The sequence below is a fragment of the Halichondria panicea genome, chromosome 12, assembly GCF_963675165.1.
Source record: "Halichondria panicea chromosome 12, odHalPani1.1, whole genome shotgun sequence".
NCBI lineage: Eukaryota > Metazoa > Porifera > Demospongiae > Suberitida > Halichondriidae > Halichondria > Halichondria panicea.
This window is the reverse complement of record NC_087388.1, coordinates 4861272-4878969: the sequence shown is the minus strand read 5'-3', so window position 1 is coordinate 4878969 and position 17698 is coordinate 4861272. Positions and strand designations below refer to the sequence as shown.

Genomic DNA, 17698 nt, shown 5'->3' with positions numbered 1-17698 from the left:
GCCCTCAAGACAAAGATGATTCTGCCAGGAGGATCTGGATCGGATATTATTTTCTCACCATGGGGAATGAGCGCACATGCGCATTACATCCACAGGAATAATTAAGAGATCAATTTCACAATGGCTACTGCTAGCTAGCTAGCTGTTTTAACAGATATTTTCTGAGTATTGCAGCTAAAAAAAAGCTAGCGCTTTTTAGTGCAAGGCTAACTCATATGCTGAATAGAAAGTTTGTGCGGACAGATGATGCTATGAAAGATTCTAAAGAGACTGCAACAACCTTCAATGTGAGTCAAACTAGCCATAACTCGAGAAAGAAGCTTTAGTTTGCTAATCCACGAATCAAAATCCAAGAGAATGTGGCTAGAAGCCTATAGAAGCCGTTAGTTTTCGTTGCATTGCAACCGTTGAGCAGTTACAGACACGTACACACATGTACAGTCAGCTTTTACCGTATCCCTCCTGCGGCTACACCTCGAGGCATAACTACTGACATGGCAATACTGCTTTCGAATGCTTGAAACAATAATGGGATGCTATTGAACATTATTCAATTGCCCTGAATGGTTACCTATCATGTTTAATAATTATTTGCAATAACAATTTCAATTGAATGACTTATTACTTATTTTGGTAACAATGGGTGATCTGTTTTTGTCGACCACCTGCACCTGTTTCTATAGCTTGCTCACTGGAGTCCTGGTACCAATGTACTCATAGTAGATCTAGTCTATACTTAGTAAAGTAGAGCTGAAAGCCTTCTAGAGCTGTCACGTACAGTACAGCTCTATAGGCATCATCCGCTACTCCATGAATGTTGTAATTATTATGTGAAGAATTTGAGGGGTGTGGTTAAATAACTTCCGTTCCTGACATCAAGTGAACAAAGCTAGAAAATTATAAGAGACAAATCGGCCTGCTAATCTGCGCTATTTAGGGCCACACATGCTGTTAAAGACCATTCCGCTTTACGTCTGGTATAAGACTAACAGCTATGTTACTGTCACTCTTATTTTTGCTTCTGTTGCAAAGAGCAGTTCATTCTCAAACTTTCTCCTTTTTTAGTTCCGGATTTTACCCAGGACTGCAAGTTGACTCCACTGGGAGAACATTCATTGCTGCAGACAACTACCTGTATAGACTGAATGCACAGCTAATACAAGAGGAGACAGTTGATCTAGGAGCTACTATCATTGCTAGCAAAGCACTGGCCCTGAGCTCTACTGGGATGTTGGTAGTGTGTTTAGATGATCTCTCTTGCTCTGTGTACAATGCAAGCAACCTCAGTGCTGGTCCTATCAGGAGAGTCAGTAATGCTATTCGGGGAGATATTAGATTTGGAGTAGCTATATTTACGTCAGGAGACAGTTTCTACACTGGAGCAATAACTGGAACTGGTATAGGTCAGGGAATGGTACTGCAACAATTTGGAGAGGAGTTCAGTAGATCTTCTGAAAACAATCCATCAGATATGCGTAATGAACTGGTATTTAAGATTCCCTTTGGACGACAATTCTATTCATATGGTGGTTTTGTGAGTAGTGGATTTGCCTATTATGTTGTCGTCGACTATCATCCTGTTAGTGCACGAGCTATAAGACTGTTACGTGTTTGCAACCTGCCTGATTGTGGAGGCCTAAGTACCTGTGGAGTGACCGCTTTGTATGAACTTCAAATTAATTGTGGCTTTCAGTCGATCGCTGAAAATACTGTTGTGTGTGCAGTGTCATTAGTGGAGGATTTCAGTGGGATATCTGGACCCATTGCTGTTATAAATCTTTGCGTGGGTACTAACTCTATTTGTGTAGTCAATATCACTGCTGTCAATGAAGCTATGGATGCTAAATATGACTCTTGTATTGTGTCACGGACTGTTGGAGAAGAAATAGGTTTAGCATGGAAAACAGGTTCCTCAGAAAGCTGCGATACTCTGCCTCAGCCTCAGGTTTGAATGCCATATACTGGCGTTATATTATTATAGTAATTCACATGCACAGTCATAATATATAATATACATTTCATTTTCCAGATAACTATGGACAGATGTGACACAACCAGTCCAGTTGGCCTTATCCTTCCAAATGATGACATTGACCTAATAGCACCACTTCGTATCTACTTCGGAAACAGTCTTGTGCCCGTTGCTTCAGTAGCTGTGAAGCTGGAGCAGTTTTCCTTTGTGTTTGTTGCAATGTACAATGATAATAGAATACTAGGAGTAAGTGCTGGATGGTTGAGTCAGTTAGTGTGCATGTAAATAATGGCATTGTTTTTTCACAGTATGATGTCAGTGGTACATCTATCCTGGATGCTAATAGTTATTTCTACAATCTTCCAGTGACACCTGGTGTGTATCATTTGTCATGGAAAGAGGGACTGAACTACATCACAGCAACCACTCAAAACTCTGTGAGTTAATGCTTGTATGTTCTATACCCTATATCAACCCCGGACTCCCCCCTCTGAAGGTGTTCCAAGTATTCATAGAGCAGTGTTCCCAGCATATAAACTGTACCAGTTGTACCAATGACCCCTGCCCACTGTGTGGGTGGTGTATAGTGGAGAACAAGTGCTCTCGTCGTTCACAGTGTCAGAAAACTCATCTCTCCATTAGATGGTCACAGGACAATGCCAGCTGTTTTACTGCTGCTACTGTGGGCTCCAAGTGCTCAGAAGTAGAAAGGTATATATCATTCAGGACAAGTTTAGTTTTCTAGATAAATACAACTTTCACAAATCATTTTATGTGAGTAGCTAGTCCTTTTATATCGGATGGGCGAACAAATAGGCCTGGGATAGATTGTATCTGGGTGTGTCTATAGCGATAGTAATTTGCGTAGTAGTAACATTGTAACGTGTATACTTCACTGAAAATACAGCTAGAGAAATGACAAAGAAAGTATGCCATCTAAAATTATGTCCAGGTAGATAGGTTCCAGCTTTAACTCAGCCTGGGGACAAGGCTAGTCAAAAATAGTTATGTTTGCCAGACTATAAAAGTTATGTTCTCAAATCAAAAACATTGTCTATATAGAGAGAATACAATAATTATGTCTTTATGATAATTATAACCCATTGTGTACATGCAGCTGTAAGGATTGCCTTGGGCTGAATAGTCTGTGTGGATGGTGTAACCTCAACAAGCAGTGCAGAGGAACATCAGCTTCTTGCAAGAATGTATCTCACTTCCTACAGGTGAGGTCATGTGATCTGTGACTCTATACATCCTCTGTACAGGTGTCTGGAGGCAACAACTTCACTACTGTGTGCCCCCTGTTGGACACATCCCCCTCTGGTGGGTACACTCAACCAGTAAGGGTGGCCCAGGACTTTCGACTGACCACCAGGAACCTCATACCCGCCGTGAGTCACATGACACAAGTATCTGATTATTCCATAGTTTCCCTCTCCATTAGACTGATGGCTTTGAGTACTATTGTCTTATGAATGGAGTTAGTCTGACAGCTCAGTATGAGAACGAGAGCTCCATCTTGTGTACAGTGAGTAGTGGGCAAGTGAGTATTTTACTATTTTTGTGATAGTTGGCTTATGTGATTGAATTATCCAATGGAATGAAGAGGATCGCTTGTACTGTTTGTCACAATAGATACTTGAACACAATTACGTGCCTGATTAACATGCACATGAATGTTGCAAGTTCCGCTGTACATGTGCTAATGCGCCTCGGCATTTTGCTTCGCTCCAGAATTTTATAGAGTATGTAGAATAACTAGGACTGTATAATGTGTACGAAATTATTTTTGTCATTGAAATAATTAGTAAAGTAATACAGTGTTATGGAAGAGGAGCTCAAGTCTCACAATGACTGCTGCATCTTTCTTGCATAAAACTAAGAGAACATGGCTAGAAGCTTAGGCATTGCAATATTCGTAACAGTTAGCTAGGACAGACACAGACAGAGTCAGTATTCTTCATGCGGCTATACACTGATTGAATTATCCAGTGGAATGAAGAGGATCGCTTGTACTGTTTGTCACAATAAATACTTGCACATAATTAAATGTTGCAAGTTCCGCTGTACATGTGCTAATGCGCCTCGGCATGTTTTGCTTCGCTCCAAAATTTACAGTGTATAGAATAGGACAGTGAGTTTGCATAATGCGTACGAAATAAATGTCCATTTTCAATTAAGTTGAAACAAAATTAGAGCAAGAGTATACAATTATAGAAGTCACACAATAATTATGGGGCTGATGAATGCTTCTGGCATCAAACTAGAAGAGCATGGCTATATATAATTATAGTTGTTTTTGTTGCATTGCAATATCCGTAACACTGAGTTAGCAGACACAGTCAGTATTCCTCGTATATATACGTAGAATAATGCACACAGCAAGTACCGTATATGCTCGATCAGAGGCCGCTCTTGTATAAAGGCCGCACTCAAATAGTAGCCTCCCTTGCTAGTAAAATGTTTTAGTATATAGCCGCTCTCAAATAGTAGCCTCAGTGAACTTTGACTGTAGGATTTCTGCACGTGGCAGCCAAAAAAAATAATACTAGCAGCTAGCTACGTAAGCTATGTACATGTACGTAGCTTCAAGTAGCAGCTTGTCAGTGCTTCATAAAAACTTTCTCATGACAGAGTTCAAGTTTATGCAGGTGAAAACAACTTTTGATGACAAACTAAATTATCTGGAGTTAATAAACGTGGCTCTTGAACAGTGGCCTCTCTTGTTGTAGCCTCCTAATCCAGCAAATAGTATAGCTGCGGCTCCTGATCAAGCATAGGTACTTGTAAACACATTCCCTATTAAATAATAGCAAGCATAATTGGTACTAATTGTACATACTGACGATTTCGTTTACAGCTCACACTTTCCCCTGGTGTTAGAAGTGTCACTGTGGTTGTTATGGTAACCTGGACGGGGAATGACATCAACCACACACTGAGCAACACCAACACCATGCAACAATTCTCAGGTACCATTATATCTGTCAACCGCAATTATTTGGAGAGTTTGGATATATGCTTCTAGATATCTTATTACTAGAATATTTTGTTGGTGAAAAACTTTTGCGAATGAAATTAGCAGAAAATCCTTGCTATCTAACTATTGCGTTCTGGCAAAGATTGTGTGTATTTACTAATAGGTTTTGCGTAGCGATTTGATCAACCCTCGCAAAGTTCGGATCCATCAAAACATTCTAGTAACACTATAGTCGTCTAGATAATCTACTAGTTCACTCTGCACCCATACACATGCAGTGACGTTGTATGATTGTCGTGACATGGCCAGTGAATATTCGGAATGTGTTGCGGTCAGAATGGGGTCAGAGTTCGCATGTGGGTGGTGTGGGGGTAGTTGTGAGGTGATGCAAGAGTGCTCCAATACTTTCATTACTGAGGAGAACACTCCTCCTCCCCCTGTCATCAACTCATTCACTCCAATGTCGGGTAAGAATGCAGTGAGCATATAGATCATTTCTACGTACATACTGTGATTGTCAACATGTTGTGTATTCAATATTTGCATCACTAAGCCTTTTAAACTGGGTATTATGTTTTATGAGCATGCTAGTATGCTAACTCACAACTCACTATTATTATGAGGATATAAAAAAAAACTGCATGCAGGTCACTCTATATATAATCCTGACCTCCACAGGACCAGTTGAGGGTGGTACAGCAATCACTGTGATGGGCACTGACTTCGGAGGAACTTTTGTCGACGTTCAGACCTCCACTCTTACATTAGGAGGCGTGGCTTGCACTCCCCTCATCACTGGTTACATACCATGGAACCAGTTTGTCTGTGAGACTACCATATTTTCAATTGGAGGGCCCAAAGACTTCTCTCTGACCATTAACTCTAGAGTAGCCATTGTAAATGTTGGCTCCTTCACTGCAGTGGAACCTACTGTCAGCAGTGTGACTCCAACCCTTGGATCTATGGATGGGGGAACTGCAGTAGTTGTGATAGGGACTGCACTGGACGTGGGTAATCAGGAGGACACTAGAGTCTCTCTGGAGATTAGTGGGTCAAACTACGTCTGCAACGTATCGTGAGTGATGATTAAGTAGCTATTGACAAGGCTCAAACTTTTCCCAGCAGGTCTATCCAGTCTCAAGAGATTCATTGCAGGACCTCAGCATCAAACCTCACCTCCGCTGCATTGGTGGTAGTGTCCATTGATGCTGCCAGAGTCAGCAATCCAGGAGTGGTCTTTAGTTATCGTAACAACCCTAATGTGACTGTCGTGTTTCCTAGCAACACCATTCCTAGTGGAGGCATCACACTGACATTTACTGGAGTGAATTTGGACGTTGTACAACTGATTGTTTTGGAAGTCTACCATCAGCCAATGTTGGCTCCCCTGGTAAGCTACCCTATAGCGAGTAATTTTAGATGGTTACAAATTCTTAATTGCAGCTACTTGTACTTGTAGCTTATTATGCCTCGGTGTACATGCGCAGGCGAGGTATACGGTAGATCTAGTGTGTTTGTGTGTCTGTGTGTGTGTGTGTCTGTGTGTGTAGACTTTTACAGCTGCTCAAGCAAGGATCAATGAAGTGCAAGTGAGAGTTTCTATAGGCTTCTAGTCATGTTTTCTTGGATTTGTATTCGTGGATTTGCAAAATAAAGTTTTGCTTATTTGGAATGCCATTGCAGCCTTTTCAGAAGATTCTGTAGCAAAACTTGTTCACTGAGTGTTGCTACTAGTTAGTTCTGCACTAGAACGCTAGCTATTGGTAGCTGCAAGAGTGAGAAGAAAGCTGCAAGGCTCTGCTGACTTACCGCACCCATTAATTTTAGACTCGAACGTTTGGCATTGATCGTTTTAATAACAATCATCGTCGATCATTACCCACTCCTTTAGTTTCCCTGAGTGCATGATCTTGATTCTGCATGCATGCAGCAAAATGATAATTATAATCAATGTGTGTATAAAAGCTAACTAGTAGTTAGTATAGCTTTATGTAGCTGTGGCACCTCCACGAGGCATCAGCACCCACGGTGCTTTCATTCAAGATTCTTTCCTCAACAATATTATACTGTACATGATGCACTGTCCCTCCCCTACAGAGGAGCAACTGCAGTGTTGTGGACAATACCACCATCACATGCTTGACTCCTAGTCTGACAACAACCTCACTGACCCCATTGGACTATGCCCTACTGTTTGATGATGTCCCACTCATTACACAAGCACGCTTCCCTATCAGCGTCCAATCAGATCCCTCTAATTTTAGACTAAATAGTTCTCAAGAGGTCACCAGTGGCACAGAGACGCTCATACGCATTGTGGTATGTATTATTAGCTAGTACACTGACCCTATACTGTTACCGTGTGTGTATCCAGGGTGATAATCTTGACTCAGTGGAAACCAGTGAGATAGGAGTGATCGTGGGAGGGGAGGAGTGTACCAAGACACTCAGTAATTCAAGTGTTAGAGGGAGTGTTATATTCTGTACTGCCCCCTTGGATCCCCCAGGAGGGGAAAACCCAGCCATAATTCAAGTGATTATTGAACTGTATATACAATAGCTAAATTGTGTTACTGTCCCTCCAGGTGAACGTTGGGCGCAACATCTCTCAAGTATTGGACCAGCAACTGACCTACACAAGTCCTGTGACTGCAGTTCAACTGGAGATCATCATCCCGACTGTTTTGGGGGTTATTGTGATGATTGTGTGTGTAATGCTGATCATTTTTGTTCGTTTCTATCTGAACTCTCGAAAGAAGATCGTGTCAATTGCTATGCATGAACAGATAATGGAAATCGTGGCTAATACGTAATAATTATAGTCTATTCTATAGCTGTTCAATCATCTTATTCATTGTTACAGGAGAACACGGGAGGACATATTTCCTATGGATGGTAATACTGCACTTGTTAGTAAGTTTAGTTTTATATTATAGCTTGCACCGAATATTCACTGACCCACAGAATCGGAGCTCGATGAGATTGCTGAGTCCATCCCAGACTCAATCAAAATACCAGCCTCCATATTGAAGCTCTCCAGTACTGCAATAGGACAAGGTAAAAGAAAAATGTGCAAATAATTATAGGCTGTCACTACTACTGTACAGGTGAATTTGGCATTGTGTACAAGGGCGTCCTGACAGACTGGAACAATGTACCTATTCAAGGGGTGGCCGTGAAGACTCTAAAAGGTACAAATATACAATTATAACCTCAGTTCTTCATGTCATTGTCTGCCCTATAATTATACAGGTCTGTTTTCGCTGTCGGATGTTCAGAGCATGGTGTGTGAGGTGAATAAGATGCAAGACTTTGACCATCCTCACGTCATGTTCCTGATAGGGGTGTGTCTCGATGCTGGCCCCGGCATTGCTATGGTGATGCCATATATGGCCAACGGGAGCCTCATTGGATATCTCAAGAGAGAGAGGAGCAGCCTTGAGTTGGACGATGACTGTGAGATTGATCAGGTGGGTATAGCTAGTTGAACTAAAGTATATCTCAGTATCTAGGTATGGAAGTAAAGTACGCATAGCTAAGTTATTATTATGAACCTAAATTGTTTATATGCAACAAAAAGATGGGTGGGGTTGATTATATAGTGTGTGTAGTTATGAGGGAGGTTAAAGGTGCACACTACACTCTACCGTGGTCAGGATTAGTTACCCAATTTATTCTTTGACAGCTTAACCAGCTCCCTAAGATCTCCCCCAATTTAACATTATTTTTCTCCCTTGACCATAACAGTTCGTAGATCACACTGCATGTACTATCATCAAGGTGTGCTAATAACATACTGTACTAGTACATACTACTAGTACATAATATACACATGTTCTGTATAATAGCTATAGTCAATAGACACTGTTTCGGAGGTATCTATGGGATTTAGATACTAGTGCGCATGAGCAAACCTTGCCTCGATGCTTGACTACAATAGATAGGTATACTAAGTAAGTTGCAGGTATACTAAATCCCATAGTAAGGCACTTTTCCATTGTACTTCCCACTTCCCATGCATGTGCATGTACTTCGCATGTAGATCTTATCAACTAGTGTCTAAAGTCTATTTGCGTTGAGTTCGGCCCCCGGAAGTTATGTGGTAAATTATGGCTTTATTTTTTTATGACTGCATGTGGTGGACTGTATATATGCTTGGGACTTCTACATGGAAAATACTAACTTTTAAGTGGTTGAAGCTCTCCAGCTCTCCAGCATATAGATATATATAGAAGTGCTTTTTAACAAGGAATCCAATGGTTACCGTATATAAAACTCCTGAATTTCAGTGAAGTATAGCAAAGTTATGACAACTTTATGAAGGTCGAACTCAACACAAATAGACTTTACATGCGTTCAAGGTGCACTACACAACTGTAAAACTGATACTTGAGAAATGAGCAAGTGATCAATAGCTAGTATTCATTTGAGCGTTATGGGGATAGTCTCATTATAGGACATGGTAGTGAGCTTACCAACATTGTGTGAGGAAGCTCTTGCCATTTTCTACAGATTCTGGAAGTGAGGAAACTGCTACTAAAGATGTGCCATCAGATAGCACTGGGAATGGCCTACTTGGCCGAGCAGAATTTTGTCCATCGCGACCTTGCAGCAAGAAACTGTATGTGAGTGAACCATCGATTGTATGCAGTGTGTACATGCATGCAGAGAAACAAGCAAAATACTTAAACTCCTTGTTTCTCATCAGCCATTTCACACTCTATCAAGCGCACGGGGTATAATTACAAGTATAATTATATATGATTATCAGATAACTATTGCAAAGGCTTGTAACAGCATCACTCTAATTATATGTATTGACTTGACAAACTGCATGCGGACTGTTGTACAGAAAGATATAAATTATCATAATTGTTTTAGTGTGATTGTCATCTTGTACATTCTTATAGGCTGGACTCGGGAGGGAGTATCAAGGTGGGGGACTTTGGTCTGGCTGAGGACGTCTATGCTAGTGGCTACTTCAGACAGAACGACCGAGCCAATGTGAAGCTTCCCTACAAATGGATGGCCTTGGAGAGTCTCAACGATGCCATCTTCACAGAGAAAACTGATGTGGTGAGTCAGTAGTCAGTATGATTATACATGGTATATAGGCCTCTATAGATGATAATGATCCCCAGAATTATTAATTGTCCATATGCCCAGTGGTCGTATGGTGTGACTGTGTGGGAGATCTTCAGTGGAGGAGAGACCCCTTACCCTGCGGTGGACCCACACTCCCTCATCCAGCTGCTGGGAGAAGGGCGGAGACTAGAGAGACCTCTCACTGCAGCCTGTGCCACCGAGATGTGAGTATACACTCTGAGTTCAGTATATATATTGTATGCAGTGAGTTTTGTTATCAAGCAAGCCACACCTTTGTATAAGGCAATATTGCCTATGTGTGACCCTCCCCTGTGGATCATCATATACTTTGAAAGCATCTGGAAATCTGGGTAGAAGAGCTAGGGCTGCATGTCATTTGATTGAGTGAATTGACTGTACACATTTCCCCGGCCATTATCCTCACACAGTTCGGAACTGATGTCTCAGTGTTGGAGGGAGGATCCAGAGGAGAGGCCAACTTTCTCACAATTGTCAGCCATTGTGGAGAGGCTACTGACATCCATTTCTGGCTACACTGAGTTTGGTATGGTGTTACTGAATACCATTCAAGAAGCGGAGCAGCTTAGTAAGTGTATATAGCTAAAAACTAGTACGCTACTATATAGCTACAAATATCATAATTATTATTGTGCCTATCTATACTTAGTGCATGTATGAAAAAATGTTGTTAGTTTATATTCCCTTTACTACAGAATGTGACAATGTACCCACACCCACTGAAGACACTAATCGCTATGTAGAAGGCTCACCAGGCCACCCTCTATAGCATTCAAAAACAGAATGCATGTACAAAGAATTTACTGCAACAGACAATAATATAATATTGCTATAATTATAGCCTTTAGTTCATGAGGTTAAAGATTGAATTGTTGTTCCCTGTATACAATAATTATGATATAGTGTGTATATAATTATAACCAGCTGCTTTAATCTTTATTAGCATCATACATGCATGATTGTATACACATGCAGTATTATCGTAACCTATGCACATGCAATGTTTGCCACTGGGTCCTTATATGCCACGGAAGCCACAAAGGCTAGCCGCGCCTTGTTGACAAATGGGAGTACTCGTACTCATCTACTATGGCATGGCTCCGCTGCCGATTGACTTTCTCACAGCTACATTCTGCCATGCAATGTATTATTAAAAGCAGTAGGTTTTATATATAGGATTGGCAGTGGGTTTGCCCGTGTTTAGCAACATTTCATTTATTTTGACTCATGTTCAAACTGTTCTATCTCTGCAGGGAAAGGCCACATCAAGAAAGTGGATGGACAGATAGACTAGTTTATTTAGCCTTTTCTCTGTTTATATCTCTCATTTTATTATCCATGAACATTTTAATGAATTAATATTGTCATTTTAAAAATTGCACTATTTCCACACTTTGTCTGACTGACTAAGACGTAAGTATAAGTATAAGTAAGTGAGTGAGTGAGTAAGTTTATTGCTAATCATTTGCTCCAAGTACAGCCATCTCCTGGACATTCTGCACAGGGTTTCATGTTGGCTCTGTACAATATTCTAGTTCAATTTATTTTTAAGTTAGAATTTCTGCTTTTTGCTCATTCAAGAATATTTTGCTGGTGAAAAACCTTTGCGAATGAGCCAAATCAGCAGATTAAATTTTCCCTTTGCGATCTAACTAGATCTATTACGTTCTGGAAAAGGATCATGTGTATTTACTAGTAATCATTAATTAGGTTTTGCAGATTTAAACGAATTGATCAACCCTCGAAAATGTTTGATGCTCGCAAAACATTCTAGTAATACGGTATACATAATTATAATAATTGTGCCATATTTTATTGCATTGCCTATGGGTACCGTTTGTGTGTCAAAATACAAATAAATTATTATCCACTTATGCATAAGTTCATTGACTTATACACACATACCCTGACTTATATAACCCGAGGCCTACAAAGAGAACAACAAGCTCACCAATGATCTAAGAATTGTCCAGAATTTGTCAGCCCTTTTAGGAAACAAAAGCATTGTAACGTGCGAAATCCTCTTCTGCGAGTGAGCTTTAGACTAAATGCTATGTCAGCAACTTTTGGTTTTATCTTTATATCAGCTATGCCATGAAAATCAAGCGTATATGCACCATCCAACAACCGTTTACCAGAATCTGAGCTGCTCGACGGTACTGTGATGCTCATCATCAGTGACCTGGGACTTAACAACATTGTCTGAACAACTACAGATGAGTTAGGAGTTGTTTCCACTTCTTCATCCATTGCCTCGCAATAAGAACTTGCTGTGAAAGAGATAGGTGAGGTAAGGGAGACTCCAGGCAATCCAGTATTGTTATCTTCATTTATGAATGTCTTGTTACTCGCTATGCTTGTTTAAACTGAATGCATATTAAATTTACTGCACAGAAATCGCCATAAATGCGGCCACTTGCTATTCCGTATACTGGCTGCCCAAACTAATATAATTATGAGATTGTGGCTAGAAGCCTATGAAGCTGTTAGTTTTCGTCGCATTGTATAGCGGGATATTATCTTGCAAAGCATTAATTTTTTGAGGGCAATGCAGTTAACGCAACAATTTAATTTGGCAGAAACTCTGACGCACCGGTAATGATACAAGCTTGTATTGTTTCTTACATAATATATTACAACAGCGGAAATTTGTTCTGCAGCATGGGCGCTATAGCCTCGATTCCAGGCCACTGAGAAAGGCGGCCTGGTATACACTGTTTACGCATGCGCCAGAATTACCAAGAATCTTGGTAATCGTAAATTGTAGTATATTTATCAGTATTCTTATTCCGCATTTAGTTGTAAAACATTGATATCCGTTTCATTTATAATGATGTCATTGAAAAAAGAAATCTAGTCCAAGTTGTGTAATGGCTGCTAGCTTCTCTTCTGCTCTCGTGTACACGTTATCCTGTGTTGGAAAACCAGGTCTAGTCTTGAAAGACAAGCAGCTGGAGGCGTTGAAGTGTCTGTACGCTGGTGTTTATGTGGGTACCGTACCGACCGGCTATGGAAAGTCCCAGAGCAATTAAGTCCATCTGCTTTCCAGACACTCCCTTTCTTGATTGATGTGAAGCTTGACAGGACCAGTGCACCTCTCTCTGAAAGAAGTGTTGTGATGAAAGAAGTGTTGTGATGGTGATTTCTCCTCTTGTTTCTCTGAGTGAAGCCATCTTCAAAGTGTTAGTGTGTCTGTTCGACGTTCAGTGCCATTCTCTCTGGAAGGAAGTATTGTTGTGACATTTGCCAAACATTGGTCACAGAGTAAGTACGTGGTATCTGATCCGAGAACTTTGTGGCCTGAATGTGTTTACAATCCGAGGGACTTGTTGCTTGAGTGTGTATCCGGACTTGTTGCTTGAGTGTGTATTAATGGATAGTGCTTTCAATGGTAAATCTATTGTGTAAATCAATAAGTAGTCCTCACATTATGTTACGTCACAGCCACTGTACTTATCCACATTTATTTTTTACCCACAGGTTTAACTAATTTCTTATGAGATTAACTTGTCGCCTGAGTGTGTATCCGATCCGAGCCTCAAGTTAATGAATAAATCTACAGAGCTGATGTTTTACTTAGCTGTCTCTGTCTACAGTATATACAGAGAGGTAGCCTCTCCTTTTTCTTTTTTCTGTTCTTTATCACAATAAGATAAAATACTGTTTTAACGTTCAATGAGATAAAATACGGTAAATAAAAATTAATTGTCCACCCACGCGCCAACAGTAATACCAGGCCCCCACTTGGAGTCGAGGCTACATGGGCGCTCTCGAGCCAATATTTTAACAAACATCTGCGCACTTGCAAAAATTTCCCGCTACACGGTATGCTCAACATGTTAGAATAGTGGGCGGAATATCTGCTAACAGACTTGAAAACAACAATAATTGTGTATGTACAGCAATAATTATAATAGCATAACACATCTTCAATAAAATAATGGTATTACCGACTAATTTATCGGACACTTCTAATTACCCCAGACACTCTTTTGGGCAATTTTCGTTTCTAATACAACGGACACTCCAGTGCTTTAATATTAAATTTGTTCGGACAATTACTTGAAAAGTTGAGTTTCATTCATAGACGGCAAGTAAGACTTAGAGTGCTGCAGTTAGATAGCTTTGAGAGCTAGTTTTAGATAGCTAGTGCAACTATTCAGTCGCAAACTGTTCTATTAAACTTAGCTATATAGCTCGCATGCAGCTGCTTGCTTGTTCTAATTGTTCCGGACACTTTGCATGCTCTATAAAAATCTGTTCCAATTATACCCGGACAATTTCCAAAATAATTATTTTTTGCTGTCCGATAAATTAGAAGATATACGGTATTGCTTCTTAGAAGCATGCAACACTGATTCCACTTTATCAAACACAATCATGGCACTTGACTATAGCAAAAAGGCCGGCACCTATATACCATTAATATCAGAAAGTCTTCAGTCATCATTTTGTACAGAGACAATGTTATAATAATCATTCGTATATGTTATTACGCCTCGAGGCCTAGCCACACGAGGGATACAGTAAAGCCGCCTGTGTGTGTGTGTGTGTGTCTGTGTGTGTGTCTGTGTCTGTCTGTCTGTCTGTTCCAGCTGTAACTGCTCAACGGTTGCAATGCGACGAAAACTAACAGCTTCATAGGCTTCTAGCCACGTTCTTAGTTTGGGGCAGCCAGTATACAGAATAGCAAGTGGCGGCATTTATGGCGATTTCTGTGCAGTAAATCTAATACTATATAGGTAGCAATTCGTGCCGAACCAAATGGCTGCATGGTATTATATCGAGGTGCTACCGTAAATCTATGTCATGTTTCAACTATAAGACCATTCGCATAATTAAAATACCAGCTCACAACTAATACCTACGAAACACTATAAGTGAGTAAGTGTGAACTAGCATATCTGCAGGTAAGTAAAATGTCTTAAAAAACGTCACGTCTAGATTACTTATGGTTGATGTGCTCTAGCTCTTCAGATACATCTGTTACTACAAGGCTCTGTCCGTCAACACTCTTGATGCTTGTTTGACAGACTTGCTTCAGTGTAAACTGTTAAATATAACCACAGAACAGTCAACCACGAAAATATTTGCGATCGTTAAATCATAACGCGGAATTTTTCAACTTGACTGGAAATCACTCCCTTTCTCTTGTGGGAGAAAGGCACTGGCCAGCTGCCGTGTTGAGAGTTGTCCCAGTACGTCAAAAATCTCACACTCCCACAATAATGCAAACGTCACAAATAGTCATGTGCCACCACCCACGCGATAATTATTACTGCACAAAGTATTATCGGTCTCGAATAAATACATCACTGGCGGTCTGTTTTCGAGGCTAAAGTTAATAATTATATGCACCCACGCATTACCTAGTTTGCTAATTCCATTCCAGCGGGACAACTTTCAACACGGTACCTTGCCAGTCTCTTTTTTCTCAAGAGAAAGGGAGTGGTTTTCAGTCTACATGTGACTTAGAATAAATAATGTATATAGAATAGACAGTTTACAAAATATAAAATTTGTTTGCAAATTAACAACAAGTGGAATCTCAGTGCTGGGTGACTAAAAACTCTAAGGGAAACACAGCTATAATTATAGTGATAAACTATATATACTCTACGTTAGAAAGTACTAGTTTTCTTTTTGGAAAAAGCAATAACAAAAAATGCTTAAGCAGCAATAGTTGCAGGCACAACAACACAACAAAGCTGAAAGCAACAAAATAATAACAAGTATTAAAAACCATAAAGTTGAAAGGCAAAGAACATACATATTGACAAGACCATCCACAAGAAAACTTGCAAGAATCGCAAAGCCATATTCGCCTATCCCATTTACTTCAGCAGCCTCTGCATTATTAGTATAGGCTACCAACGCAAAGACATAGAAGACCAAATGCAACAAACCGAACACTAAGCAAAAAATCAGTAACAATGGATTGAAATAGGGATACACAATCTAGCTTGCAGCAGATGCTTTTACCCTGTGATGATTCCTTCCAGGAGTCCACTTGCTTTGTAAAACTCTCATGTTTTTTAAATAGGTTTTGTATGCCCATTTTATTAACCAGTTTCTCCAATCGTTCTTTTGTCATTTTTACATGTTTGAATTCATCCAAGATTTCTGACTTCTAAAATAGCTTCACAAAGTCACAAATAAGTGACAACGAAAACTCATTTGCCCAAAAGTTAGCCAGTATAAAGTATGAGAAATGACCAAAGAAAGGAAGAAAACAGACAGCAACGCACATATAGATCAGGTAGCCACTAGTATGATAGCCTTCATTTTCAAATTCAGAATTATAAAGATGCTGATTTTCAATGATCAACACAAAACCAATTGCAACAAGCATAGAAATGTGAACCAAGAACTGACCTGCTGTATGGATGAGAAAGCCCAGCAGACAAAAAAGTTTACTCCACTGTCTAGAGTTTGAGACATCATTTCCAGACTTCTGAGTTACTGTACTAGCAGTGAATAGTCTGTCCGTAGTCACTACAGCTGATATCAATATCGCTAACCGAGCAAAATAAACCAAACCGATTGTACACATTACATCTATTATAAATACTGCAAAGCCAAGTTTATCTGCAGTTCCAGCATCACCTCTATATCCTTGGCCGATTACCACATCAAATATATCAGTCAAAAGTAGTGGTGTTAAAATAAGTTCTGTTAAAACTGCACATCCAAAGTCATATTTACGTTTGAAACTCAAACAACCTTTGCAACTTCCTGTACAGTTTAGTGCACATTGAAACACACAAAACAATCCCCTGAAATCTTCTAATGATAGCAATAGAGCAATTGAGATGAACACAAGATGAGTGATTAAATATCCTGCAGCTGTCCCATTTGCAATTGCTATTACAGAAAGAATTAAATCTAGAGCTACCAAAACAAGCTCCATGACAACCCATACCCGTCTAATAATTTCACGAATAGGCAATAGTATACGCGTAGCTATGTTAAATCCATGTGCTCTACTCGTCCAGTTATCCATATTGAAAAGCATGTTTTCCTTCTTTAAATTTCGATTTTTGGGGATTTGGAACTCAAATGTTTAGCTTGAACTGTTGAGTTAGCTTAGCTACAGCATGCTGGCTGCAGCCCTGCAGCTATTAAACTGTAAATTACGTGATTATTTCAATGCGAAAGTCTAAAGTGCAAAGTGATAGATCTACCACAGAGATATTTATTGATAATGAGTAATCTATGAGCCTAGTCTCGAATTCCAGCCTCTTTCAGTCTTTGCTAAGTTTTGGGGAGGGCGTGGCCAGACTACTCTGAGCCCCCCTTGCAAAAAATCTTCCTACGCCACTGTGTTATATAGCTGAATAGAACAGTATTACGTGCATGATTTCGCCTTATAACGCACACACACACACACACATGCACACATAAAATTATAGTTTCAGATCTTCGGCATCATCAAAAAGTACAGTGCATGGATGTGATCTGCCCTTCAGTTTTCAGTTTGGCGATTGCATTGCTTTCTCTGCATTATGAAAAGACCATCATCGCTCAACTCCTTCACGTCTCCCCACCTGATCATGCATGTGAGTCGTAGTTATAGTGGCATATATTGCGGATCCTGCATGCATGTGATCCTTTTGCAAATT

General features: G+C 40.1%; 2 protein-coding genes and 1 long non-coding RNA gene across 3 annotated transcripts; all 3 read left to right on the top strand.

Moving 5' to 3' along the window:
• Nucleotides 1–962: 962 nt before the first annotated feature.
• Nucleotides 963–4003, top strand: LOC135345496 (plexin-A2-like). The gene is made up of 8 exons (XM_064542912.1): nucleotides 963–1945; nucleotides 2030–2218; nucleotides 2281–2409; nucleotides 2469–2683; nucleotides 3090–3195; nucleotides 3238–3363; nucleotides 3417–3515; nucleotides 3965–4003. The coding sequence occupies exons 1-8, from the start codon at nucleotides 995–997 to the stop codon at nucleotides 4001–4003; spliced, it is 1854 nt and encodes a 617-aa protein (XP_064398982.1). The 5' UTR covers nucleotides 963–994.
• An 832-nt stretch (nucleotides 4004–4835) lies between these two features.
• LOC135345228 (hepatocyte growth factor receptor-like) lies at nucleotides 4836–10992 on the top strand. The gene is made up of 16 exons (XM_064542620.1): nucleotides 4836–4944; nucleotides 5231–5419; nucleotides 5631–6027; nucleotides 6078–6342; nucleotides 7050–7271; nucleotides 7327–7485; nucleotides 7538–7761; nucleotides 7816–7865; nucleotides 7917–8009; nucleotides 8060–8143; nucleotides 8205–8422; nucleotides 9465–9577; nucleotides 9863–10028; nucleotides 10119–10261; nucleotides 10487–10644; nucleotides 10772–10992. The coding sequence occupies exons 1-16, from the start codon at nucleotides 4875–4877 to the stop codon at nucleotides 10843–10845; spliced, it is 2625 nt and encodes an 874-aa protein (XP_064398690.1). The 5' UTR covers nucleotides 4836–4874; the 3' UTR covers nucleotides 10846–10992.
• A 1757-nt stretch (nucleotides 10993–12749) lies between these two features.
• On the top strand, nucleotides 12750–13752 carry LOC135345328 (uncharacterized). Its single transcript, XR_010397701.1, has 2 exons — nucleotides 12750–13467; nucleotides 13557–13752. It is a non-coding gene; the product is annotated as an uncharacterized LOC135345328 (long non-coding RNA).
• Nucleotides 13753–17698: the final 3946 nt, after the last annotated feature.